Source organism: Cheilinus undulatus, linkage group 1 (genome assembly GCF_018320785.1).
Source record: "Cheilinus undulatus linkage group 1, ASM1832078v1, whole genome shotgun sequence".
In the NCBI taxonomy this organism is placed as follows: Eukaryota; Metazoa; Chordata; class Actinopteri; order Labriformes; family Labridae; genus Cheilinus; species Cheilinus undulatus.
The window spans coordinates 8,127,428-8,153,376 of NC_054865.1; the positions used below are offsets into that span (position 1 = coordinate 8,127,428).

At 39.2% G+C, this 25,949-nt stretch overlaps 1 protein-coding gene across 1 annotated transcript in view; it reads right to left on the reverse strand.

Annotated features, from left to right (window-relative positions):
• The window catches only part of LOC121511637 (serine/threonine-protein kinase BRSK2-like), a 117,638-nt gene that overhangs the window by 31,908 nt on the left and 59,781 nt on the right, over window positions 1-25,949 (reverse strand). The window contains exons 9-13 of the mRNA XM_041790390.1: window positions 25,432-25,463; window positions 25,081-25,245; window positions 24,758-24,855; window positions 21,811-21,964; window positions 3,763-3,823 (exon numbers count right to left, since the gene is read on the reverse strand). Of these exons, the coding sequence (XP_041646324.1) occupies window positions 3,763-3,823; window positions 21,811-21,964; window positions 24,758-24,855; window positions 25,081-25,245; window positions 25,432-25,463 (510 nt within the window). The remainder of the gene's footprint in view (window positions 1-3,762; window positions 3,824-21,810; window positions 21,965-24,757; window positions 24,856-25,080; window positions 25,246-25,431; window positions 25,464-25,949) is intronic.

The window sequence follows — 25,949 nt, forward strand, 5'->3', positions numbered from 1 at the left end:
AAAATCACCCCCTCAACAGCATGTGCCCCTAAAGGCATTAACTATTCGGGCTAAAAACATGCTGTGAACCAGGCTGTAAACATATTTATTTCTGATATAAATCTAAACTAGTAAAAAACATTTTGCTGTCAGTGTGGTTCTTTGCTCCTTCTTTGAAAAGAAATGCAATCCAGATATGATTTTAAAAACAAACAGAAAAGCGGTCGCTAAAGCTACATCCAAGCTAACAGTTTCACCGGTGGCAGTCGTTTAAGGGGACGTCCAAACAGAGACGAGTTGAGGATCAGCAAAAGTATTTGATTGTATCTGGCGTTTTGGGGCCAGAAAATGCAACTTTTTGAAACCGGGTCACAGAGTGAACACATCTGTATACGCCAACCGCTTCGTCTCCGAAGACAACCAAGCGCATCTTTCCTGAAACTATTAAATCATAGCCTTCTTAACCTGCATTCCCGAGCCCAGCCAACAACATATATATGGCAGGTTTCATGATTGTGTTTGTGTCTTCTCTTCCTCTACTACCACAGTGAGCAACATATAACAGAGAACAGCATACGTCATGCTACTAGATCCACAGTGGAGTGCAACCAAAAGTTGGCCAGGAGAAAGTTTTGGGTGCGCTTGCTCCATAATCTCCTTCTCTGTTTATGGTGTATTCAGCTCCACTTACATGCAGGACATGTAAACTACCGCGTTTACAGTCGTTTTGAATGGTGTCATGCTTACCCTGACATTAGGGCTGGGCAATTAATCAAAAAGTAGATTAAATTCCCTTATGGCCTGCTGCAATTTTCAATTACCAGTTTAAAACTTTTTTTGTGGCAGAGATGTTATGCATTACATTATTATGCAATCACTCAAGTGCCTCTTTTAAGAATGGTCTACGAAAAATCCTTCTTCATTTACTTTTTTCTTATTAAATATGAGAATAACAATACAACAATACATATCCAGTTTGCAATATGATTCAAAATAGTCATGACTAGGTATTTTTTCAAAAGTGTTCAGCCCTTGTTTAGTCTAATATTGTGTTGGTTGTAATACAGAATGATTTATTACTTGTGTTAGTTGGAAAATACACAAGATGAGGAGCTTAAGCATTTCAAATCGCAATTGCAATTAGATTATTTTCCCAAATCATTAAGCCTTAGCTGACATTTCTTGAGATGATGCCGTATTTACAGAAAACTTTTCCGAAACAAAACAGATATAGATAGTTTTTAAATCAGCTTCCAGTACAACCAAACCCAGTCCGTAACTAATGCAAACTCAATCAGGTCTGGGAAGGAGCAAAAACATCTTTAATGTCATGAAAAACTTTTAGTGTAGTTTTTGCGCTTGTTCTTACAAAGGTCCAGTTCTCATAAAGCGGCCACTATACTGAAGCTAGATCCGAGCTAATTGCCACACCTGTGGCAGCCATACTGATTTCTAGTACAACTAAACCCGACCTGTATCTGCCGCCTGCTTCTCCCCATATGAACCTGATTGGTCCAGTCTGTTCTCAGACCTGACACCATTGTTTCAGGTTGGGGATTTGGAAATTAAATACTATAACCAGCAAGTATTGTCTCAGGTAAGGTTTTCACTTTAGTCAGAATTATCTTTAAATTAAATAAAGTTGGATAAGATTTAGCTATTCACATAGCTCAAAAGCATTTTATTCCAAAAAAGAGCAGCAGACTCATCAGATTGTAGTTTAAAGTATTTTATTTTATCCCACCCTGACGTAAAAACATCTGATGTAACATCCATGTTGTTATCAGTGCATTGGTTTTCTCCTTTTATCGGATAAAGACTTTTAAATCATTAAATGTCTGAAATTTAAGAAACAAGCTGACAAGCAGCGTAGTCCCTGATTGCAACATGATTTGTTATTCAGTGTATTTTTTAGAGATTAAGTTTAACATAATTGTATTTAATATAATAATAAATTTTGTATTTCCTGCACAGAATGGCTTAGAAATGACAAAAACCAAGTGTCTGTAAAAATACTTGCTTTTTTGTGTCTTTTACTGGAACTACAAACTCTGCTGTCTTTGTTTTGCTTTTATTGCCTGATTTTAAACATCAATTCGTGAATTTCTGCTTTTTACTCTTTAGAAATATTTAAAGGATTTAAAAGACAGAATCCTTTAACGACAGTTTAGACCTTAAATTTTCACAAACACAATCTTAATGCACAGGAGGCGTTCATCACGCAGAGATATGAGGACAAGGTTGAAGAAAAGTTTTCATAGTTTAGAGAGTTTAATAAATCCAAAGAAAGAGAAGTCAGAGAAAACGTTCTTGCATGAGGCTTGCTGACTTTCCTTCATGACTTTTTAAACAGAACAGAATCAAACAAAAGAACACAGAATGAGAACACTCTGCACCTTGAGGATTAAAACAATGACATTAGTGATAAAGTCAAACTTTCCGTGAGCCTTTGAGTGGATGTTTGATGGTGCTCAGCGTGCGTCCTTGCCGAGTGTTAGCTTGAAAAAATGCAAAGCTTTACGGAAACAGAAGAGCTGCTCATGAAGCTGCAGATGAAGATAACCTCTCTGTTTTGCCATGTTTACACAATTAAATCCAATAAATGGTAAACATTTGTTGTGCTTTTATACATCACCACTCTGCAGAAGGAGGAGCCTGTGCACATGCATGTGTGGCTTTATTACAGTCACACCATAAACTACAGGCCTGGCAGGAACACTACAGTGATTTTAGTTGTTTTTGTGGAATCGTGTGCACAGCGGTTGGTATCAAAATGTTACTGAGCATAGAAATTTTCTGACAAGATGATCATTTCAGTGTAAACATGGCTCCTGTTTTGGAAGGACTCTTCAGTGATCCTGTGACTGTATTAGATTATATTCCTGACTGAGATTAAATCTGCAGCTCTAGTCAGTACAATGTTTAGTCTCTGATGGGTCTATTTCTAACTTCTCACAAAACTGTGTGACTTACAGGACAGCCCCAGCGAACACTTCAGTCATATCACAACTTTAACAAGAGGACGAACAGAAGCTGACATGAAAATATCAAATCAGATTTTTCTGATAGAGTTGGTGCAACTGTTTTGCATTGGTCAGAAAAGGAGAATGTGACCCAAAATAAGCACAATTATCAAGAAATTTGTGTCCTACGTAAGAGTTTTTTTTTTTTTTTTTACACCAAATGTAAGCACTAAATGATAATCCCCTATCCCTAAATATACCATTCTCTATATCAACCAAGCATCACATCAGCCTTGGACAGTTTTTGAATTGATGCTAATACTAAACCCTGCATGATCCTGACAAAACAAGCAGTCTTGACCCTAAATGAACACACATATCTTTAGACTGAGTTATGGAGTGCTTAAATGCCTCAGTTTAATGTATCTACTTGTCTTGTTTGCATATTTGTTTCCTTCTTTCCACTTTTTCCTTCCGAATACATTTACTCTGACTTTACTCAGCTTTCCTGAGGATTTCTGCGCAGCCTGTTCACCGCCTCATTATTATCCTCTTGACTGCATCTGCATTATGTTGGTGAAGTATTTCAGTCTTTCTCTAGGATTGGCTGACTGGGGGGGAATGTAAAACTGCTGATCAGCTCAGAGTTTGGGGTCTTTAATGGTTTTATTCAGGCTGTTCTGTATGTCACACCGGCTCAGGATGAAGTCCACGTTGATGTTTATGAGCTGCTGATGAAGTGAGTGAACATCTGTGTGTGAGCCAAATGACATTCCAGCTGTGGCCAGGTGCATTGTGGGAAACCTGGACAGACACTTACCCTGGGGCTGCTGAGAGGACTGGTGGACAGACCGGAGGAGGCTCCGCTGATCGACCGTGACCTGGAGACACAAAAACACTGAGATCAATGGATGCATCACTGGAGGAAACACACTGATTAATACAGAACAATTAATACACACTGATAATACACACTGGTTAATACACACTGATAATACACACTGGTTAATACACACAGATAATACACACTGATAATACACACTGGTTAATACACACTGATAATACACACTGGTTAATACACACTGATAATACAAACTACGAAAACACACAACAGGTACACACACAATCCTGTGCAGAGTTGTAAAATCTGAAGGAGATTTAATCTAAAACAGAGAGAGTGACTCAGTCGAGGACAGATCTCTAAGGAAACTCGTACTCACGTCTCTTTTCTCTGTAGTTTTTAAAACTCATTATCACTTCGTCCTTCAGCTGAACATCCATCTTTTTATCAGCTTTAATCCTCAAATGTTCCTAGTTTCTACCAGCTCCTCCACTGTTACGTTCTTTTTCTATACAAATAGACATTTGATTCACCCAACAGTAAAACCCAGACGCAGATATATCTTATATCTAAAGTTGAACTGAAAGTTAGGATGATTTCTCTTCTCCATTGTGTTTTCCCATCATTTAATAAAAGATTAACTTCAGCATTTCTGTAAGAGCTCGAATTATACTGAGTTTTGTGACTTTTTGTATTAAAAAGCTTGTAAAACATCAACTCTGTGGTGCACAGTCAAGCTCTAAACATCCCTTTCTTCAGGACAACCTGGGCTTTAACAACATATGTGTGACTGTAATATCACTGGAGTTTTAAAAAAGTTATGGGACAAAAAAGACAAAATACTAAAAACTAATTGGAAATTAAAACTTAAAGATCTTTATATGTATTAAATACAATAAACATTAATGACTCAGCATTTTTTGTTTGCGCAGACTTCTTCTCTCATCTCTTTGGGACCAAGGAGTTAAAAGGAAAAATTCAAGTATTTTCAAACTTACGTTGTTGTGGATCACATTATGGTATAATTTTAATCATTTGACTTTAAAGAAGACCATATCACGAAACCATACAGCACTGTGCCAGCGTTTATACACTGCCAGGCTATGGCACATGAGTTCTATACGGCTGTATGTTTGTGCCCGTTCCTCATTTGCCAAATTGGCACGACATCATTAACAGGAGTTCTGTCATCCATTTAAGTGTCTTCACTTCTGTGGTGCTGCTGACATAAACTCTGAAGGCATTTATTATAAACGTGCACTCATTACCCAGCGCTGTCTTCATGACGGTAAGTAAAGCAATACCATGGCTATTTTTTAATATCCCCCGGTATATGGTTTTACCATATTACCCCCTTTCCTTGGGGCAACGCTCACTGAAATCCCTGGAGGCTAATGCCACTGCTACGGATAAGAACCTTTTACATCCTAACTCAAAAATACCGAACTATTCCTTTAAGACAGCTTCTTAGAGAACCCCATGTAGGATTTAGGACAGGTTCCTTTTGCTGACTTGTGCACACCTGTGTTCTAATCCTATGTGCTCATAAGCTGGAGGTATGTGCACATTTCTCCTAATTAGAATAACGAAACGCCCTTTATGCCCATCTATGGGCATACAACTGCAGGGCTGTGTGCAAACACAGAAGGCACACAGGAATGCGAGGAGACGAAGTAAGATATCAGTGATGTTCAAATGTAAATTAATCATACGTAAATAGCAACACCGAGCGTCTTCACCAACATAACAGTTGCTTGCCTGTGTTTCTTCTCTGACAGGTGGAGTTATACAAAAAAAAATGGAGAAATTGACCTTTGTTCTAGACATTGTTGGATATTTGATAGACAATTAAATTACTGGCCTTGTGTTTTTTAGTTTAGGGTTTGTTTAGGTCTTTACAAATGTGTTGTAGGTGATGACAGAGGTCTGTCCTTTATTTGGAAGTAGTTACAGCTGTCTGCTGAGTCCCACAGAACGTCTTTTTGTCTTCCTTGAACCATAAATAATCCCAAATATCAGAGGTGATGTTCATTTTTACACAAACTCTTAGTACTTGACATTTATTTGTTCATCTCCCCTGTCTCAGCCAGTGTTTATTGTGGTTTTTATTACAATGATGATGAAAATGTGTTCAATCATTAAGCTCTAGTGTGAACAGAGGGTGTTGCAGCCTTCTGTGTGCACAGTTTGTAAAGATGCTTGAAACTAGTGCACAGTGGAAAGTTTTTTTCTCTGCATTAACTAAAACTCACAATGAGCAGCATCCTGGATACAGGATCTAAGAATAGCTCAGACATGTCAGCATTATTCTCCACACATACACATGCATATTAACATGCACGCAAACACACAACTGCAAAATTCATTAGCACGGTGTCTCCTCTCTTTATAAGCTTTTCCATTTTTCATCTACGTGTCATTAACTTTCCATTTCTCCCTCCTTCTTTTTTCCCTTTTGCACAAATGGCGTCGCTCTCCTCTTGACCAACCCTCACACACATAAACACACGTCTTTGAAGACGCCGGGAATAATTGCCCAGAGACAATTTGGCTTTGTAGGAAGGGAAAAATGAAAACAGTAAATCATAATTAAACATCCTTGAACACACACACAGTCATTACACACTCGCATACACACATGTAAAGGGGGGCTGACATCACTGGCGTTAAATTACCTTCTGCAGCTGTGTTGCTGCTGTTTAAAGTGCTGTTATACAATTTTAATGTTGAACCCATTAATGTGCTCAGCAGTAATTGCAGCAATTTTGTCTCTGCTTTTATAATTTTCACCATTGTCACAATTATTGATCATTATACGAGGCTCTTTGTTAAAGGGGCATTGTTTTTTCTCTCTTTAAATGAATGTAAAAATGGACCAGTGAAAATTATCCCTATAAAACAGTCCACATTAAATTTAAGTTAAATAGCACAGAAAGACAGCTTCACTGTTTTGATATGTTTGCTTATTTTGTCTTTATAGTTTCCTTATTTAGCTCTCCTTAATTTAGAAATCTGTTTCTAGTGTAAAAACAGCTAATAACAGACGAATTTAGTGCTTTAAATAAGAAATGAAGGCTCTAAGTGGCAAAACAAGAACTTTTAAAGGAGGTAATTGGATTCTTGCTGTTATTGAGTTGCAGCAACTTTAGTAATGTTTGCTTTTTAACCATTTACTTGAGTAATTCTGTTCTATATTTGTAAGACATTAAGACTCCAAAATATGCAAAAACTCAGGCCCCAAATTTAATTCTAAGAGGGTAAGAGTTTGGAAATTAGCTCTTCATTTGCTGAAAACATATTCACTGCACTGTCTTGATTCTCTTCATGACTACACGTAATTTTCTTTGAGTTATTCAACCATTCATTAAAATGTGTACTGGCATGAATAAATAAATTAAGAGTGGTTAATTGCTAAATTTTGATTTAAAGTTCATTGACAATGCATGCTTCTCTATAATTCCAATGAGGTCAGAGGGATGTATTTTATAATGTTGATATTTATATTATTCTTTTTTTAAAATTAGTGTTGCACTGCTGCACCAGTTTGGTCTGAAACCATGATTTAGAGGTAGGAGATGGCTTATTCTGGCAAATAATGAGCTTGCAGCATTAGTTTAGGCAGTGAATGTAGTCAAGTGCTGCCATATATCTGAGATCAGCTGATCTCTAGCAAGCCCTCATCAGCTGACAGCCAGTGGATTCGCTCTAAGCTCACTATTGGCTAATTGCACTCATGCTGCCTTATTTAAATGGCTCTAGCTTGGCTTCTCTCTGCTGCTTTCTCTGCAGGCTGCCCTATGCAACCCTCCTCCACCCCAGCTCCTCACTGATCATAATTCTGTCATTCTATTGTCATTGATGCCTGCTCTGAGCTGTTTTTTTGCTGCTTCTCTCCCTGTCCCAGGCTTTCCTTATGGGCACGGAAAGGCAGGAGTGTGCATTTTCCCTGCATAATGCTTTCCACATAGGTTTGTGGAAGGACAGGGGGATTCCAGAACAGCCACACTGCCAAATATACATAATGCCAATAAGTGTAAATTAATAACTGCTAATAAAGAAATATTTTTCTAACCACCAGGAGTGGAGAGTAACTCAGAGTCATTACAGTTACTCAATTATTTTAATTGAGTTGCTGTCTTGTGCACTATAAGTTTTATTTTTAATTGCTACTTTAACTCAAGTTTTTGGGGAAGTATTGTACTTCATTAAATTTCAAAAAGCATCAAGTACAGAGTAAAAAGATAACTGCTAAAAGGCAAAATGAGGGGGTTAAAGCTTTTTGCCAACAATAAGAAAATGGCCAGTAGTTTGACATCCGCAACACACGTAGCACATGAGGAGAATTTTTCTACATTTTATCCCAAAACAGCTGTTGCATTTTAAGTCACACCTTATACATAAAAAAAAAAAAAAAAAACCTGGTTGGATATTCATATTCTTGGTTGTTATTGCACATTACGGTAAGATAATATTTCACTGTACATAACCCTATAGTATCAAAATTACCTCCTCAGTACTTTAAATAAACTTTAAATGACTCTCTTTTTACTCTTACTTGAGTAGATTGATAGAGCAGTACTTTTATTTCTACTTAAGTAATTTTAACCAGATAAATTGTATTTAATTTGAGTATGATTGTTTGATCATTTGTCTCTTCTATGTTAACTGCAAATCTTGTGTTTCTTGACAAAGTAGCTCAGACTGAAAACAATGTTTTTAACAGTTATTCATTGAGAAATATGCAAGAGTGCATGTACAAAATGACTCACTGAGGTCCAGTGATCCCTGCTTAAGGCCACAGCATTTACACTTTTCAGGACTTCATGTTTAGTTCTGTTAAGTCTCCCAGTTAAGGTTAACAAATAAGCTAAGAAATTGTCTCAATAAATTGTTCTTTTTTTGCTTTTATTTTGCAGTTAAGGCTTTCCTAAGCTAAGGGTGCTACACTTCCTGTTCTGACAAAAACCTACTTTTATTTTGGAAGGAGGTCAGGACCATCTTGAGTATGACAACAATGGCTTAATCGCAAAAAAGGGATATGATATGAATCAAAAGGCGACTGAAAATGGCTAAAGTGAATGGTAAGAAAGGGGACTGTTTGATATGAAAAGTTGCAGATGACATTTGACTTGTCTACTGAGCTGTCTGTGAGTTTTTGAAGTTCATTGAGAATTTCAAATGAGCAGAAATATCCTGATCTAATGTTACTGCAGAATCAAGTGAGTAGTATCCAGATGTTTCTCTTAGCTTAGCTAGGATGCACGATACAGGAGATTAACAATGCCATTTAAAGATTTTGAAACATTAATTTCAAACCCTAATCCCATCTCAGTTAGCACAATTATGCTGGCTGCCTTCATGAGTAAGGAAGTAAGGAAACTGCCCTTTTAAACTGCTCTTAGATCATTATTACAGCTGTAATTCATGCACTTACAGGCTTTTTATGTGTAAAATTGACCATAAAGTGGGTTTTAATGTAAGTGCTGAGCCTGGACAGAGTTACCATTGAACATGAACCTTCTTTCAGGTCTTTAAGGAGTTTTGAGTAAGAAATGATAATAATTCAACACATCTATCCTTCATTCTGGATGCAAAGAGGGAAAAAAGCTGACAGATTAGGGGAATTGCTCGTCCAAAACACCTCAACTGTCCACATTAGTTTTTATCTGATCTGTCTGTTTCCTCTATTTGTTTCGGATCAGATTCTGTGTTTCTGTGTCTGCTGTGTTCACTGATGTTGATAAAGTGCTGAGTTAGTGTTTGAGCACAGAAACGCTCCATTAATGACAGTGAGGAGCCTCTCCGCGGTGTCACCCTTCAGATCGGAGCCTCTATTAACATGCAGCTCATTAACTGTGACACCATTCGCTCCACCACCAGGAAACCGGAGCTGCCTCGCCTTTGAAATCTGAAAATTAATTCACAGTTCAGCACCGCTGATGTGTGCAGCGGCAACCTTCGTTTCATGGATCTCCTCAATTAGATGATGAGGGAGATAAAGGGTTATTCAGACGCAGGGAAAGCCTCGTTTTCATCTTCTGTTTGTGTTTCATCTGCATGTATTTATGCTTATCTCCACCCAGGCTGAGAATACATCAAAAAACTGGTTAACCAACGCAAGGTTAGGCACACAGTGAGGCCTGAGATGGTAGGAGTGATGAAAATGACCCCTCTATACCAACACAGACAAATATCAACCCCCCCACATACACACAAACACACACTGACAATGGAGATGGGTGGAAAGGAGAGAGAGACTGGAACAGAGAAGTTGACCTAAAAATTCTCTCTGCCCTCGAGGGCTGACAGGAGGAGGAGAGAGAGGAGAGGAGAGTGTGCTATTTTTCTGATTTCACTGAGACGATCCTCTGCTTCTTCTTCCTCACAGTAAAAACACAAGAAATGACATTTATGTGATCAATGACGCAGTTTGAACAAATGATGGATTTAAATCACCGGATGAAGCCACCAAACTTAGATACTACTGCAGATTTGTTTGCAGGGACTTCTCTGCGTTTTGTGAATCCCTGCTTTCTTTGGTTACTTAACATCTTATAAATAAAACGTACAAGAATAGTGTAGATGTAGCTCTGGTTGATTGATTAAGCCAGCAGCAACAAATTGAGCTTATATGGATGCAAAAGAACCTTGTGAGTAATTACGCCAATTTTGTTTCGGAAAAATTGTTTGTTTTATCACTGACATGCTCAGAGTGGAAAACTGCACAGCTACATCTTTTTGATTGTATTAAAAGCACAGTTCACAGTAAAATCTGATCTTTTTTAACCTGATTGGGTTAATTTTCATATCATTAATCCACTGAAGTGAGCCGAGATGTTTGACAAGAGTCACATTAAAAAATAATGTGAATAGCAGTGTTTATTTGGCAGCCGTTTTTAGATTTAGTCTTCGTTCTAGTCTGTAGACATAAATAGTTACAGTTGTAGTCACATTTTAGTCCTGTTCAGTCTTCATAGTTTTAGTTGACGAAAACTCTGAAAACATTTAAAAACAGTTTTAAAAAGTGCTTACATGTGAGTCTTAACTTTAAGTCACATCATATTTTCTCTCTTAAAAATTAGGCCAAATTGTAGAAATTAGATAAATGCTTATGTTGTACAATTAATGGCTTAGTCTTAAATAAAATGATAAAAATGACTTATTTTGGATAACAGACTTTTGGGATGAGGATCATTGATTTTTATTCATAATGCTACTCATTAACTCTTTAAGGGCCAAAGTCGCAAAATTGTGACAAGCAACATTGCTGAATAAAACAGGCTCTTGCTGCAAATATGGTGCCTAATGTCGTTACTACTTTACACCAGGAGATGGCAGACATGAGCAACTTCAATCCCAGCAGCATTTGTGGGTGTGTTTCTATTCAAAGTCTTGGAGAGAGAGAGTTTGAAGACGCACTGCCGGTCGAGGAAACGAGGAAATGGTAGAAGTGGTTGTAGTCGGTGCGTAAAAGAGAGAAAGAGAACGAATTGTAGCGAGAATACTCACAATGCCGGGAGGAATAGTGGAATATTCACCCCTCTGACACACACGTTCAGTCGTCCGGTGAGACCGAGACTGCTGGTGCATCGAAGCCACAGTTACTCTGTGCACTGTGAGAGTCCACAAGCAGCACATACTGAAGCCAATGCTTTTCCTCACCGTGGCTGGGGTGGGAGTAATCGGTGAATGCTGATGAGGGGACGTGGTGGGGGTGTACATGCCACTCGTGGTGGTGGTGGAGATTTTCACCGATTTTAAAGGTAGGCTGGCTGCATTTTAGTTTAATTTCTTGTAAAGACTCTCACTAGAATACAGAGAAGAGCTACATGTTTATTCTAACTACAGTAATGGACGAAAGTATTGGCACCCCTGGAATTTTTCAAGAAAATACATCATTTCTACCAGAAATTGTTGCAATTACAAATGTTTTGGTATACATGTGTTTATTGCCTTTATGTGCACGGAAGCAACACAAAAAATCTGAAGAAAAACGACAAAATTGACATAATTTTACACAAAACTCAAAAAAATGGGCCAGACAAAATTGTTGGCACCCTCAACTTAATATTTGGTTGCACACCCTTGGAAAAAAAATAACAAACCAATCTCTTCCTGTAACCGTCAACAAGCTTCTTACACCTCTCAACTGGAATTTTGGACCACTCTTCTTTTGCAAACTGCTCCAGGTCTCTCAGATTTGAAGGGTGCCTCTTGCAACAGCAGTTCTGAGATCTCTCCATAGGTGTTCAATGGGATTTAGATCTGGACTCATTGCTGGCCACTTCAGAACTCTCCAGCTCTTTGTCTCCAACCATTTCTTGGTGCTTTTTGAGGTATGTTTAGGTCGTTGTCCTGCTGGAACACCTATGACCTCTGACGCAGACCCAACTTTCTGACACTCGGCCCTACATTGCAGCCCAAAATCTTTTGATAGTCTCCAGATTTCATGATTCCTTGCACACAGTCAAGGCACCCAGTGCCAGAGGCAGCAAAACAAGCCCAAAACATCTTTGAACCTCCACCATGTTTGACTGCAGGTACTGTGTTCTTTTCTTTGTTGGCCTCATTCCGTTTTCTGTAAACAGTAGAATGACGTGCTTTTCCAAAAGCTCTACCTTAGTCTCATCTGTCCTCAAAATGTCCTACCAGAAGGATTGAGGCTTACTCAGGTACATTTTTACAAACTCCAGTCCGGCTTTTTTATGTCTCTTTGTCAGCAGTGGGGTTCTCCTCGGTCTCCTGCCATAGCACTTCATCTCACTCAGATGACCACGTATGGTCCCCAGCTGACACTTTTGCACCCTGAGTCTGCAGGACAGCCTGAATTTGTGTGGAAGTTGACTGAGGATGTTTATCCACCATTCCAACTATCCTGCGTTGCATTCTTTTGTCAATTTTTCTCTTCAGTCCACGTCCAGGGAGATCAGCCACGGTGCCATGGTTATAAACTTCTTGATTATATTATGCACAGTGGACAAAAGAATTTCAGGATCTCTGGAGATGGTCTTGAAACCTTGAAATTTTGCTTCTTAAGTCATCAGACAATTCTCTGCCCTTCTTTTTCTTTTCCATGCTTGGTGTGACACACACAGGCACACAACACAAAGGCTGAGTCAACTTTTATACATTCTAACTGGCTTCAGGTGTGATTTCTAGATTGCCAGCACCTGTTACTGCCACAGAGAGTTTAAATGAGCATCACATGCTAGAAATAAAATGATTTACCCACAGTTTTAAAAGAGTGCCAATAATTTTGTCTTGCCCATTTGTTGAGTTTTGTGTAAAATTATGTGTATACATAATTATGTGTTTACCAAAAACATTTGTAATTGCAACAATTTCTGGGAGAAATGGTGTATTTTCTTGAAAAATTCCAGGGGTGCCAATACTTTCGTCCATGACTGTATCAGCTCCTCTCTGCTCCTAACACTGCTTCACACACCCAGGCTCATTGCTCCCCCTGCTTTCTTAAACACAGAGTTAAGAAATATCACAGAATCTGAATGTCTGTCAGTCCGGCATGTACATTTTAGTCTCTGTAACAAAAAATAATCTATTTTTCATCTGAGTTTTTATCATCAATAATCTATTTTTAGCCCATCCTCACCCTGTTTTTGTCCTCAAGAAAAAAAGGTTGTTAAAGAACTTTTTTTTCATCGTTCTTGTTAACAAACTTAACACTGGTGAATAAATTAAACATATATTGAAAGAACTGAGGTGATTATAAAGGCTTGCAGTGTGAATACAGCCTAAAACCAGCCTGTGTTAGCTTTGACAGCTGTTGATAGGTTTAGTCCTGGTTTTATGACCTTGCAAAGCAGATGGATACGCCCGTTTCCGTGTTTCTCACTGGCGAATCCATCTTGCAAAGCTCCCGTCTGAACCGCCTGGGCCTGGTTAAAAAAGTGAGTCCCATTAGAAAAAAACTGTAATCTGTCTGAAACCAAAAGGATAAAAGCTAGGTAGCAATACTGTAGAAATAATATGAGGGCCTAATTAGTTGAATAACAACTTTTACAACTTTGTTGGGTTGAGGGCCCAACCTTATACTTTATGTTGCATTTAGTTGATCTAACATGCTCATAGCTTTACATTTAGATTTTTAGGGCCCCAGATTTCAGAAGTTCACAGATTTTTAAGTCTTTCATTAAGTCAGAATATCATCTCCAATTTGGCACACATCACTCAGAATAAAAGATAAACTTATTTGTTAAATTTCTCCATAAATTTGTAGCTTTTGTATGTTTGGAATGTGAAGTATTTCTAGAACAACTACTCTAGATTAAAGAAAGATGAATTAGTAGAGGTGACATGTAAAGAACTAAAGGTAGTGAGAAACTTGGCGAATGGATGGTGAAAAAGAAGGGACAACATGGATGTGACACGGCACACAGACGGAGGAATTTCGACGATCGGAGCCGACAGATACCTTTCTTCCTTGCTGCAGTTAGCGTTTGTGATATCCAAGCTTTTACTGAAAACAGATTTGCTAAAAGGGGGCAGACAGAAAACCAAGAGACAGACAGAAAGGCAGTCACATTAAGGGGAATCCTAAAGAAGAGCATGCAAAATGCACAAACAGAACTTAATACAAACTTATCACTTTAACATGAACAAAATAAATCACTGAGAAAGGAAGAGGAACATAAATCAGATCATGCACAGACAGAGAGACCAGAGGACAAAAAACCAGGAGGAGAGACACGTTCATGGATCATGCTTCAGTCAGCGGGACATTCAACTCGCTCCCTCACTGTAAAGAAATTATTTGTCTGTTTTCACCTGCTGGAACCTATTCACAAAGTCTAACGTTCAGGTTTATTATCTGAGTGAGGTCTGAGGGTTTTTCAGCTCTTTAAACCTGATCTGAAGAAATCAGGAATCAGGTTCAATACCAAGGTTTCCACAAACAACAGATATGTCCTGATGCATAAATGATGAACCCAGAGAAGAAATAAAGAGTACAACATTTGTAAACAGGAGAACACCTCAGGAATGTGTGAGATAACAGCTGTGCATAAAAACCTCACAGTATAAATATGGAGATGGTGTACAGAGGAGAAAAGAAGACCAGTGAATATTCATGTTGTGTTTGTAAGAAGATCTGATGGAGTGTTTACCATTAGTGAAATGAAAGAACACATCAAACCCTTTGACGGCATAGTGGTTTAAAGTGATATGGGGCATATCAGTCTACATTTTGCCATCTTGATGGTGCACAATCCTAGTGCAAACCCAGGTACAGAGAGCAAAGAGGAGGGATTAAGTGGATGCACTACACAGAGGTGTGTTTTGGATGTAAAATCACGGATAATCCCTTTCAGCTCTCATTCCCTTTAACATCTAGGTGCGCCTGCAGGCTGGTGCATTGGTATTTACACTGTGAATTTTAGTTTCATTCTTAGGCCGGCCACACACTAGACGATTTTCTTAAAATCTGAAACGATTTTAAAACCGTGGGAGACCACAGACTTCAGGACAATTTCCAAAGATTTTTCATCCTTAATCCCCTGAATGCACAAACTAGACAGCTCAGACAGATTGTCAGATCATTGGAGATCACACACCTGCCGACCTGCCTACGACCTTGCATGATCACGTGACTTCATAAAAAACAAAACAAAACAAAAAAAAACACGGATGTCTGTCGATACCGTCTTGCTATCTCTCCACAACAAAGTGTCCTGGCATGCGTTACAGGTGAAGCAAAAATCATAAAACAAGGGAAGGACCTAGGATGAAATCCTGGCTGGAATTAAGGTACCGTTGTGTTTATGGTTGTGAACGGGGAAAGTACATATGATCCGTCTGGTGACGCTACTCTGTCTGCTTGCTCTCATTGGTTGTTGTGGGTAATCCGTCAGCGGCACTACGACCTAGAATCATAACTATCAAACATGTTTGATAGTTACGATTCAGGGTCTGGGAGGCTACGACGTGATTTGGAGCAGTAAATTAATTGAGTTTACACCACACATGCAGACTACTCAGACAAATAATCATTTGCGACGAGGCTCCAGTCGGTATACGCCCCCACAATCGTCGGGGGGGTCAAATCTTGCCTAAAATCAGGCTTAAAATCCTGTAGAGTGTGGCTGGCCTTAGACTGAACTCCAGTCTGCTTTTTAGACTGCACTCAAAGAGGAAAGCTTGTAAACAAACATGAATAGAAATAGGATCTTAAGGTGTGCCTGCAGGCTGGTGTGTTGGTATTTATACTGTGAACTTTAGTTTTATTCTTAAATTTAACTCCAGCCAGCCCTTCATGGTGCACTCTCAGAGGAGATCTTGTAAACACACAAGAAAAGAAACAAAATCGTTCTGTCTCACAACATTCTGTCACATGTTAAACTTTAGTCAAACATATCAGAAAATGCACATTAAACTGTGAAGACAGTGAAGATCCTATTTGTGTGGAGCAAGCTCAGTAGAGGTTGTGTACTTTTTAATACAACCTTTAAAACCCAGGAACACAATGCATCATAGACTTTAGACCAGGTTTAGGGCGTCTAGTGCATTTTCACTGTCTTCAAGACAGAAATCCTCAGCTCTGCTCCTGACCCACTTGTTTTGAGACAAAGACACCAAAGCTCTAATGATAGTGCAAGTTCATCTGTAATTTGAACAATTTCAGTACTCAGCATAAAAACATCTCCATCAGGGGAAAGAGGAATGACACCTGAGCTGCATGCAAAGATGCTTTGCAGTAGTTGTATGATAGGGCCCTTAGTTTTATATGGGTCAAAACAAACACTTCAGATGAAGATCCTGTTGAAAATGTACAACGTAGTAGCAGTAGCAGAATCAGCAGCCTTAATCCTTTACCATTTGCTTCTAAAGTTGTCTCAGCAAGCGCTCATTAAGTTCTCTCTAACTGGACATCTCCACGAGAGTGTTAACTGCTGTCTGAGCCTCAGGTTCACTACAGATCCAAAGTTTCATGCTGATTTCACTTCCTCTCTTCTGCCCGGACGTGAACCTCAGATAAAGTTAAAGTGAAATGACTCTCTCGCTCACTTTTGATGAAGATGAAGTTTATGAAAGATGTTGGAGCAGATTAAGATGCACCTCTGCCTTGTAAGTTTTATAAAGGAGTGGCCAGTTGTAAAACAATTAGGCAAAATGTGAAATTAAGAAAAGATAAATAATAAAGATAATCTTTTATAATTTAGAAACTCATGCACTAAAAATCAACCTTCTCCTGTGATTAGACCTGTGATCAAAGCAGCTACCAGAGGCTCAGATGTGTAAAAATAATCCTGTTTCGTTGATAAAAATCAGTTTACTTCTACATTTTAAGATGCTCTGACTCACCTCTTAAAGGCCTTCTTAGAGGTTTAAATCAGTGGTTCTCAAAACTGTCAAATTTTATACCCTCTTTCCCCATCATTATGTGTCAAGTTTGGCCATTTTTCCAGAGAAAATGTTAAATTACTTCATTATCATGGGAAAAGTAGCCTTTTATTGCAAGAAGGGAGATAAATTAGTGGAAATATTGATCAACATTTAAATTTACCCAGTTTCACAGTAAAACAGGGTGAAATAAAAGGTATTGATGCATTCCAATAAGGACTTAAGGACTTTTGCCATAATTTGTTTTGCAGGAACCTAGTCGCAACCCACTGAAGACTGCTCCGCAACCCACTTTTGGGTCCTGACCCACCAGTTGAGAACCACTGGTTTAAATAATTGGTAAATACACACAGATTCACAGGAGTGTATATAAATTAAGCCACTAGGGCGCTCTCAATCAAAACAAGGATAAAACACTGAGTAAAAACAATGTACGCAGGCAGTCCAAGTCCGGCCTGTGGCTCTAGTAAGTCATTTCCCACTCAATCATCCTTGTTTCCATCCACTGTCCCATCCTTCCAATAAAGGTAAAAAAGCCCCAAAATAAAGTTAAAAAAAACTGCACTCCATCAGGTACTCAACCACGATTATTGTTTTAAAAAATAAGGGAGAAAAGCTGTTAAAAGTGGCCTTCCTGATTGATGACTCAAGCTACTCCCATTCTTGGACGGATCATAATTGTAAAACAGTTTAGCCACTGTGTTAAAGAAGAGTGGCAGTGAATTATTAGAAAACAGGAAAATAAATAATCCTCAAGAACAACTTCTTTAGTTTGTTTGTACCAGAGAGAGAAGAGAGAGAGAGAAGGATCTTTCCTGTCTCTGCTGTAACCCTGAAGACCACTTTCCCTTTTAATCTGAGCTGTTTTAGCTTAATGGTGGTGTTATATCAAAATAAAGTCAAGTCAAATATAAGCCTTAGAGGTCAGCTGTAATGGTTTAAGAAGACGGTGATAAACAATGTGTTTGCTTGTTGACAAGAATGCTGAAAAACATTTAATAGGGGTCAGTGACTTTGACAGACTGACTAGGAAAGAAACCCACACAACTGGGCGAGTGGAGAGTGGAAAGAAAACAAGCAAATCAGTGTACACAGAGAAAATCATGCATCTTGCACCGCGATTCCTTCTTTAAAGTGCTTCATCAATAAAAGATAAATTAGGGTTTGGCATGCAAGATGCACAAAACATATCAATAACAAGGGTTTTCTGGACATTTCTGGGACATTTTCAGTATTATTTTAGCTGGGATGACAGGAATGCATCATGCCATGAACCAAAATGTTCCTGTCTGTGAAAGTCTGATACAAAAATGTGCAGCTATTAACTTTTTAATGGTCACAAATCTTCCAGGTGCATAGCTTCATTCTGTTAATATAGGTATCTTACAATATCGGTTTATGCAACCTAATTTAAATCTAAATTTTCAATAAAAATGCTTTTTATGCTTTTTTTCTTGTATTTTTTATTTATTCTATTCTAAACTTTGTTTTGTTAGTTTTTCTTAGAGCGGTCTGGAATCCATGCCTGAAAATCTTAAACTAATAAAAGTCATTATTATTGCCGACTTATAACTCCAGTCTCTGTTTATCATTATGTTTCTTACTTTTTTGTTTTGTTTACTAGAGTTGTAAATTTCCCTAATGTCATCCAGTCTAGACGTGCTATGGAGTCATGATTTCCATGACTGGGAATTTGTCAGCTGTTTTCCAGGTTCTGTGGAAACCTGGGTTGCTCTTGTGACATCTTGGATAAACAGGACCTCTGTCTAATGGAGGTTTAGGCGCTGTCTTATCTGTGTACAGTAATCTTGAATATTAAAGGGATATTTCAGTATTTCTGAGTAAGGTTTTATAAGGTATTTGTTGATTGTAGTTGCCTCCAGAGATCTCAGTGTTCTTTTCCCCTTTAAACATGACACGCTTGGAGAAGCTAGGCTATACAGCACTTCAGATGGGTACAGCTGCTCCCTGCAATTTAGTCAGTTAAAAAAGGGCCAAAGAACAACACTGGCTCAATTGTATGCTATACCAAAAAGTTTTGAAGAGTGTCATTTTTCACCCAGAAAACCTCTGTGTTTGCCACTATTTTGCAAAACTTCAGATAAACGCCTCAGTGTATCTAAACAGCTCTTTGGGTGTTGTCAGAGGAAACAACAACCTAAGCAAAAGCGAAACTAAAATTCAACTTGAGTGACAATGAAACGCCGTTTACTGATGCTTTTATGACACAGTGTACACAAAGAACAGCTTCAGTAGATGGAGACTCAGCAGGAAGGGAGCAAGAGGAGAGGAGCTTTAGGCCCGTCCACACGGAGACGAATTCAGGAGTATACGCCAAAGTTTTTTGTCGTATTGGCATTTCATCCACACAGAAACGGCGTTTTGGGTGACTGTAAACGATACTTTTTGAAAACTGGTCCCAGTGGACGGCTAACAGCATCTTTCTTGAAACGATTACGTCACACACAGCGTATCTCTCTTCAGAAGCCTGCGTGGGTCCGACCAAAACATCAATGTCAGAATACAGGGTTGTGTTCATGCTACAGAAGCTACTGAGCTTGTTATGGCTTTTACAGTAAAATCTGATGCTCCTTTACCATCACCCCAAAACACATAAACCATATGTTCTTAAATCCAACGTGGAGAACAACCAGAAGGGCAACTAGAATAAAGTTTGCATCAGTTTTCTGTGATCTTCTTGTGTCTTTTGGTACATTTCCGTGGCAGCAGTACAATGCCACGTCCAGGCTTGGCATATGCACCACAGTGTTTTCAGTGGTTCCATGCTTACGCAGATATTTCCTGAAACAATCCCGTCTTTATGGGAAACTTTTTCAAAACAAATTGGCAATATATTGTTTTCATCTCTGTGTGGGCGGGGCCTTAGTGGAGATCGGTTAGCAGGAGAAATCCTGATTTACCTCATGAGTATCCAAATCCTGCACCGACATGGTACCAGTGCCAATGCATCAACAATGCAACCCTCAACCACCCCAAATGAAAGGCAAGAAATGCCTTATGGAATATGTAAGATTTATGTGTTGGGTTACACGTGTTTCCTTTTCTTATTCCATGTTCAACTGGCATCTTAAAAAGATATTTCATACTCAGATTTAATTCTCCTTCTGACTTGCAGTACATGTTTGGTCTCAAAAGTAAAAATTCAGGTACGTCTAGGCACTCGTATCAGAAAAAACCCAAACGATACCCATCCCTAGAGTTACCTGCTGGTGTAGGTGGGCAAACTGTCAGCCCCACATCCACAACTTCTTCAGGACATTTCTGATTGAGGATTGTGGCTCACAGATGTCTTCAACCTGCATCACTCCCTATCCTGAGTTCCCTGCCTTACTGAAAGCTGGTGTTTTTCTGACCTTCCTTATCTTTCAGGGGATAAACTGGAGAAACCACGTCTGACCACAAGAGCTAAGTGGAAAACTATTATTCATGTGAGTTCATACCTGTCACTTTATTCTTCTAATAGGTGATAACTAGGCGAGCAACAGTTGGCACATTATGTTTTTCTTCTGAAAACTATCTGTTAGTTGTTTAAGTGGAGAAAAGAGCTGAAATTACTAAGGTTTAGATCAGTTTGTTGTTGTCATCTCTGTAAAAGCCTGCAGACCAAAACAGCTGAGCAGATACGCTGAGGCTGAAGAGCATGTAGCTGCTAGCCGAAGAGAGCATTGCAAAATAGTTCCAAACACAGAGGCTTCCTGGGTTTAAAATGGCACGCATCGAAAATGTTGGATTTAGCCAACATTATTTTCTGGCCCATTTTTACTTTAAAGTCACTAAATTACATGGGACAACTGTACCAATCTGTAGTGCTGTACAGCCTAGATTCTCCAAGTAGTCCGGTATGAAGGGGCAACACTCCCTGAAATCCCTGGAGGCTAATGGCACTACTATCATCAATTACCTTACTCAACACAAGTAAGAAAAACACTGAAATATCCCTTTAAGTGATGTATTCAGGCTGTTAAGGCTACTTTCGGGCTCCTTTCAAACATAATGAATAGTATATTCTTCTCCTTCATGCTGTTCGTTCAACAATCCAAACATCAGCAGCCACTTTATGCACCAACTTGCAGAATAAACTCCGGCCTCATAGCCTCTTAATCCGGGATGCTTCTTGTCCTCTCTGACTGCATGCTCCATGCACACTTCACACATATAACGCACAAACCTGACACTCCTGTTCATGCACATGTGTCAGTTTTTCTGATTCTCCACCAGAGCTAAGAGCACATTGTTAGCCTCTGGCAGGGCGGCTGAAACAGGAGATAAAGCCAGGTCTTGTGTGATATTTACTGAACATCTTAAAGCGACAGAGAGAGAAGGATGTGATGTATTTAACCTCAGATCTGTGAAGGAGAGGAGGATTTACAGCAGAGGACGGACTCACAGCGGAGCTGACGGAGCTCAGCGAGGTGAAGAATTGAGCAGAGGTTGTGCTGAGGGCAAACAGACAGTGTGTGGGATATCAATCTGAGAGAGAAACTGCTTCTTTTCCTCCCCTCACTCCTCTGAGGTTAAATACATCACGGACCAACACTGATAACAAACATCATAGGAACACTTTAAACAACAGCAGATCACCATTAGCCTACGTGTGTCAGACATGTTTATCCATGCTCATGAACACACGTGCTGGTCTGCATTACTCACCTCTGACCGTGCGTTGCCATGTCGATGGCTCGCCGTACAGGAACAGGAGACCCGCCCTCTGTGACGCTCAGCACCTCCATGGACTTCCTCTCTGGTCTCCTCTTACCGTGACGACTAAGCATGGGCGAATCCACACGCTTCCTGGGAGGGTCTGCTGAGCGGGACAACGAAGAAAAAAAACAGTTAGGAAAAACGCGGCGGGATCACTGACTATGGTTGGGTAATAATACGGGATACTTGAAAAAAGCTGTGGTAATGCTTTGATTACCATTATGACAAATTCTGATGTCTAATGAGTGCATGTTTTTAATATTCATACACTGTAATGACCCTGGGTCATATGTTTGGTTGTGTTTATTGTGAATGCAGCTTTGCCTCCTCTCCTGCTGTGTGTGAGTGGTGGGTGTGGCTGTCAAGGAGTGTGGCTGTCTCAGTGAATGTGTCTGTGTTAGGTTTGAGTGGGTGAATGTGATTAGGTCCTGGTGCTGAAGATGATTGGCTGCTGCAGAGATTGCTGCAGGTCATGGTGCTGAAGATGACTGGCTGCTACAGAGATTGCTGCAGGTCCTGGTGCTGAAGATGATTGGCTGCTGCAGAGATTGCTGCCACCTGAGTGACTCCAGAAAGGCTACAAATACCTGCTGCTGCAGCCTGCTCTCCCTCTCTACTCCAGCCACTGCCAACAAAGCAACTTCTGATTTGCAGCTTTCTGTATTGTGTACACTTGTGACTAGGTAGTGAGTATCTAGGCAGTAGTAGCAAAACTTTACTGTGTGACCTTTGAGTTTCTGACAACCAGTCATAGCGATACCGGCTTTAACTGCTAAAGGAAAAGTTTTTTTTTTTGTTTCATTCCAAGTTTTATACTTCAGGGTTTAATTGCTTAAAATGGTATAGCAGCCAACTTTTGGTTAAACTTAATTTGTGTGCTGCTTAGAGTGTGTTAACCCTTTTCATTAACTAAGATTTGAAAACCTCAGTTTGGTATTTAAGTGTGGGTATTAGAAATTTTGTGTTATTGGGTGATCTTTTGTTTTTATGGTTTTTGCTCTGCGCCAAGCAAATAAACCTGTGTTTAACTTTTGAAGAGTTTCCCCACTGGCTTTCTTGGGAGTGGATGGAGTCTTGAGCTATATTATGTTATATCTAGGTTCCCCTAGACCAGGGACATAGCAACACTCATAATGAGTGAATGTCTGTTTCAAGCAGTGGCACCACTAACTGTGTGTAAAGATGGTTATACTCCAAAAACCTACATGCACAAATGAGGACGTGACATTTTGGGTTTCCTACAATATGGTAAAAAACACAAACAATAAAAAAAAAAAAACCCTGCTGTTTTAATTTTAGAAATAATCGTCCAAAATGTCCACTGATGTCTAAGTAGTTTGCTGAAATGTTGGGAGAATTTGCAATAAAATTTTCTGGTAATTTCACTGATATTTAGGGGAATTTGCTTAGAAAATTTTGGGTAAGTTACTATATTTGGGAGGAAGGAGGTGTCCCCTAAACTTTCAAGAAATTTCATTGGAATTTGATGGATTTTTGACAGATTTTCCTGCCATTTTCACTGAATTTCAGGAAAGGAATTCATGATTTTTAGGGTGAATTTGATTTAAAAAGCTAGGGGAAATTTGCTTTAAAATTGTCAGGAATTTACAAGGATTGTTTGGGGAATTTTGATCAGAATGTCTAGGCTTTATGATGAAGTTTCATTAAAACATTTGGGGGACATTTGAAGAACTTCTGGGGTTCTTTTAACTGTAGAAAAAGGTTTAATAGTTTTCACACAAATCTTAGGTAATTTCTTTTAATCTTAATGAATTTGAGTGGATTTAAAGGAAAATTTCCAATAAATTTAGACCTTTTAGTGTAAATGTTGTTGATGCTTGGCCTTAACCAGTCCTTGTGTGATGCTCAACTCATTGCTAGCTGTACACTCATTTAAAGATCTGTGTAATGACACGAGCCCACAGCCTCTCTGCAGAATAATTTTTACTTTTAGTTACACTAAGGCATTGATACCATACTGGTGTAGTGTCACAATAATTAAACTTTTTCTTACTGCATATTACATTGACTAAAGACACAATGGCAATTGCAACTATCACCTCCATAACGTAGTAGTAGCATTTTCTTTGAGTGTGAAAACAGGAGCCTTTTGAACCAGGAGAGAGAACTCTCTTGCAACAGTGGAATGAAGTAGCTCTCTTTAACACACCTTTCAGAGTAGAGGGCCCAATTCCTTCAGCTTTAAACACAAACAGAAGTTTAGCTTGATCAGCTTCCTCTATCCATGTCCAGCATCTTTCATTACAAAGTCTTAACTCAACTATTATGACATTTTCATTATGGTTTTATGAACGTGTCCCACTTTGGCATTGGGATGGTGAGAGACCAGAGCAGGTGCTCCACACACAAACACAATCAGACATGCACATATAAAGCGCTACACTCCCTTGCTGGCTCCACTGATCCTGTTTCTGTCTCTGTAATGCCTCTTTTACTACCTTCGAGGACTGCCCCTTTATGCCTCTGTGATATTCACAGTTAAGGTGAAACATCACAGAGAAGCAAAAACCAGTGCTTTAAACAGCTCTGTAAATCAGGCTACTGCGTATACTCCTTCAAATCATGTAGTGATAGCTAGAAAAAACATTTAGTATAAATGATAGACGTTTGCTTATGTTAGCCCAAAACCTTTAGTTACTTAGTTGGTTCATCTTTCAAAAGAGAAAGTCAACTGAAATGATAATTAACACTGAAAACAATTCATAGCTGAGGCTGCTGTGAATGTCACTAATTGTGCAGATTATCTCTCAAAGCTAAGTGTCATGGGGTCCCGCTGTCAGAAGATTCACAATCAGAGTAATAAAAAAAAAAACATTAATGTACACATCTTGCTATACTATATGAAGTTTATTTAAGTTTAGTCAGACTTGCATACCGATCTCGTTACGTGGCGGCAGGTTCTGGTCCTCGTGGCTCGGATACCTCTCTTTACGGTCCAGCAGCAGGAAGTAGATCATCTTTTCCTGGTTGTCTCTGGAGACAGAGGAGGGTCAGAGAGATCACCATGAGCTGAGTGAACATTGTTTAAGAGCGGGACAGCCAGCCGCTCCATCATCAAACGACATATTAAATAGAAAAATTCATCAAACTGACACTTTTCAACCCGTCTCATATATTTCTCTTCCCCCCTCGTCAGCTCCTTTCCCTGGCCCCCCCTCCTTTATCTCCTCTCTACCCCTGCTCCTCCCCCTCACTCACTCCTCAGACAGCAGGTCTTTGGTGAGTTTGTCCTTGTCTCTGAAGCAGCCCAGAGAGTGCATGCTCTCCAGGACATCGGGGTCGATCTCCTCGGCTGAAGCCAGCGTCCTGATGGCCACCTTCCTGGGGACTGGCTGCTCTGGCTCCGGCTCGTTCTTCCCGGCTCTGCAAAAACACACCATTTTAGCTGAGAATGTGACACTAGAAGTGAGATTTATCAGCAGGTCACTGAACACCATCACAGGGGGACACTAAATAAAAACATTAAGCATTTTTAGAGTTAGCATCTAACATAACAAAGTCAAGAATTCAGACGGTAAAAGTGACAGAAACAGGTAAACGTATACTTACAGGTACCATGTATGCTTCTGGATCTGCTCTAACTGTAACAGAAAGAAGAGGAAAATAAACATTAATGACTGTCTTACAAAAATTTCTGACTTTGCTTTCATGTAAATTTACAACTTAATAATCTCAAAATTTGACTTCCCTGATGCTGTTTTACAAATTAAAGCTGCAAAGGTAGTGTAACATGAAATTGAATTGCATTTCTTTTCCTGTTTTATTTTGAACTCTACCATCTCCTGTCATCTCAGTGCCAGCCCTCAGGTGTGTCTCAGCTCCTTGATTACCAGCTGCCTCTAATCAGCTTTTAGCCAGCCACTAAATATACTCCTTTGTTTCCCTCTTCAGATGCTAGATTGTCTCTGTTATCCAAGTGTGTACATTGCTTTCAAGCCCTTTTCTATTTTGAGTTCTCTTGGTTTAACCTTTGCCTGTTTGTGGATTTGGATTTTGCCTGTTTCCCCTTGGACTTAATTGTTTGATCAGACTGCCCTTTTGTAAATGACCCATTTTGGCAGTAAAAC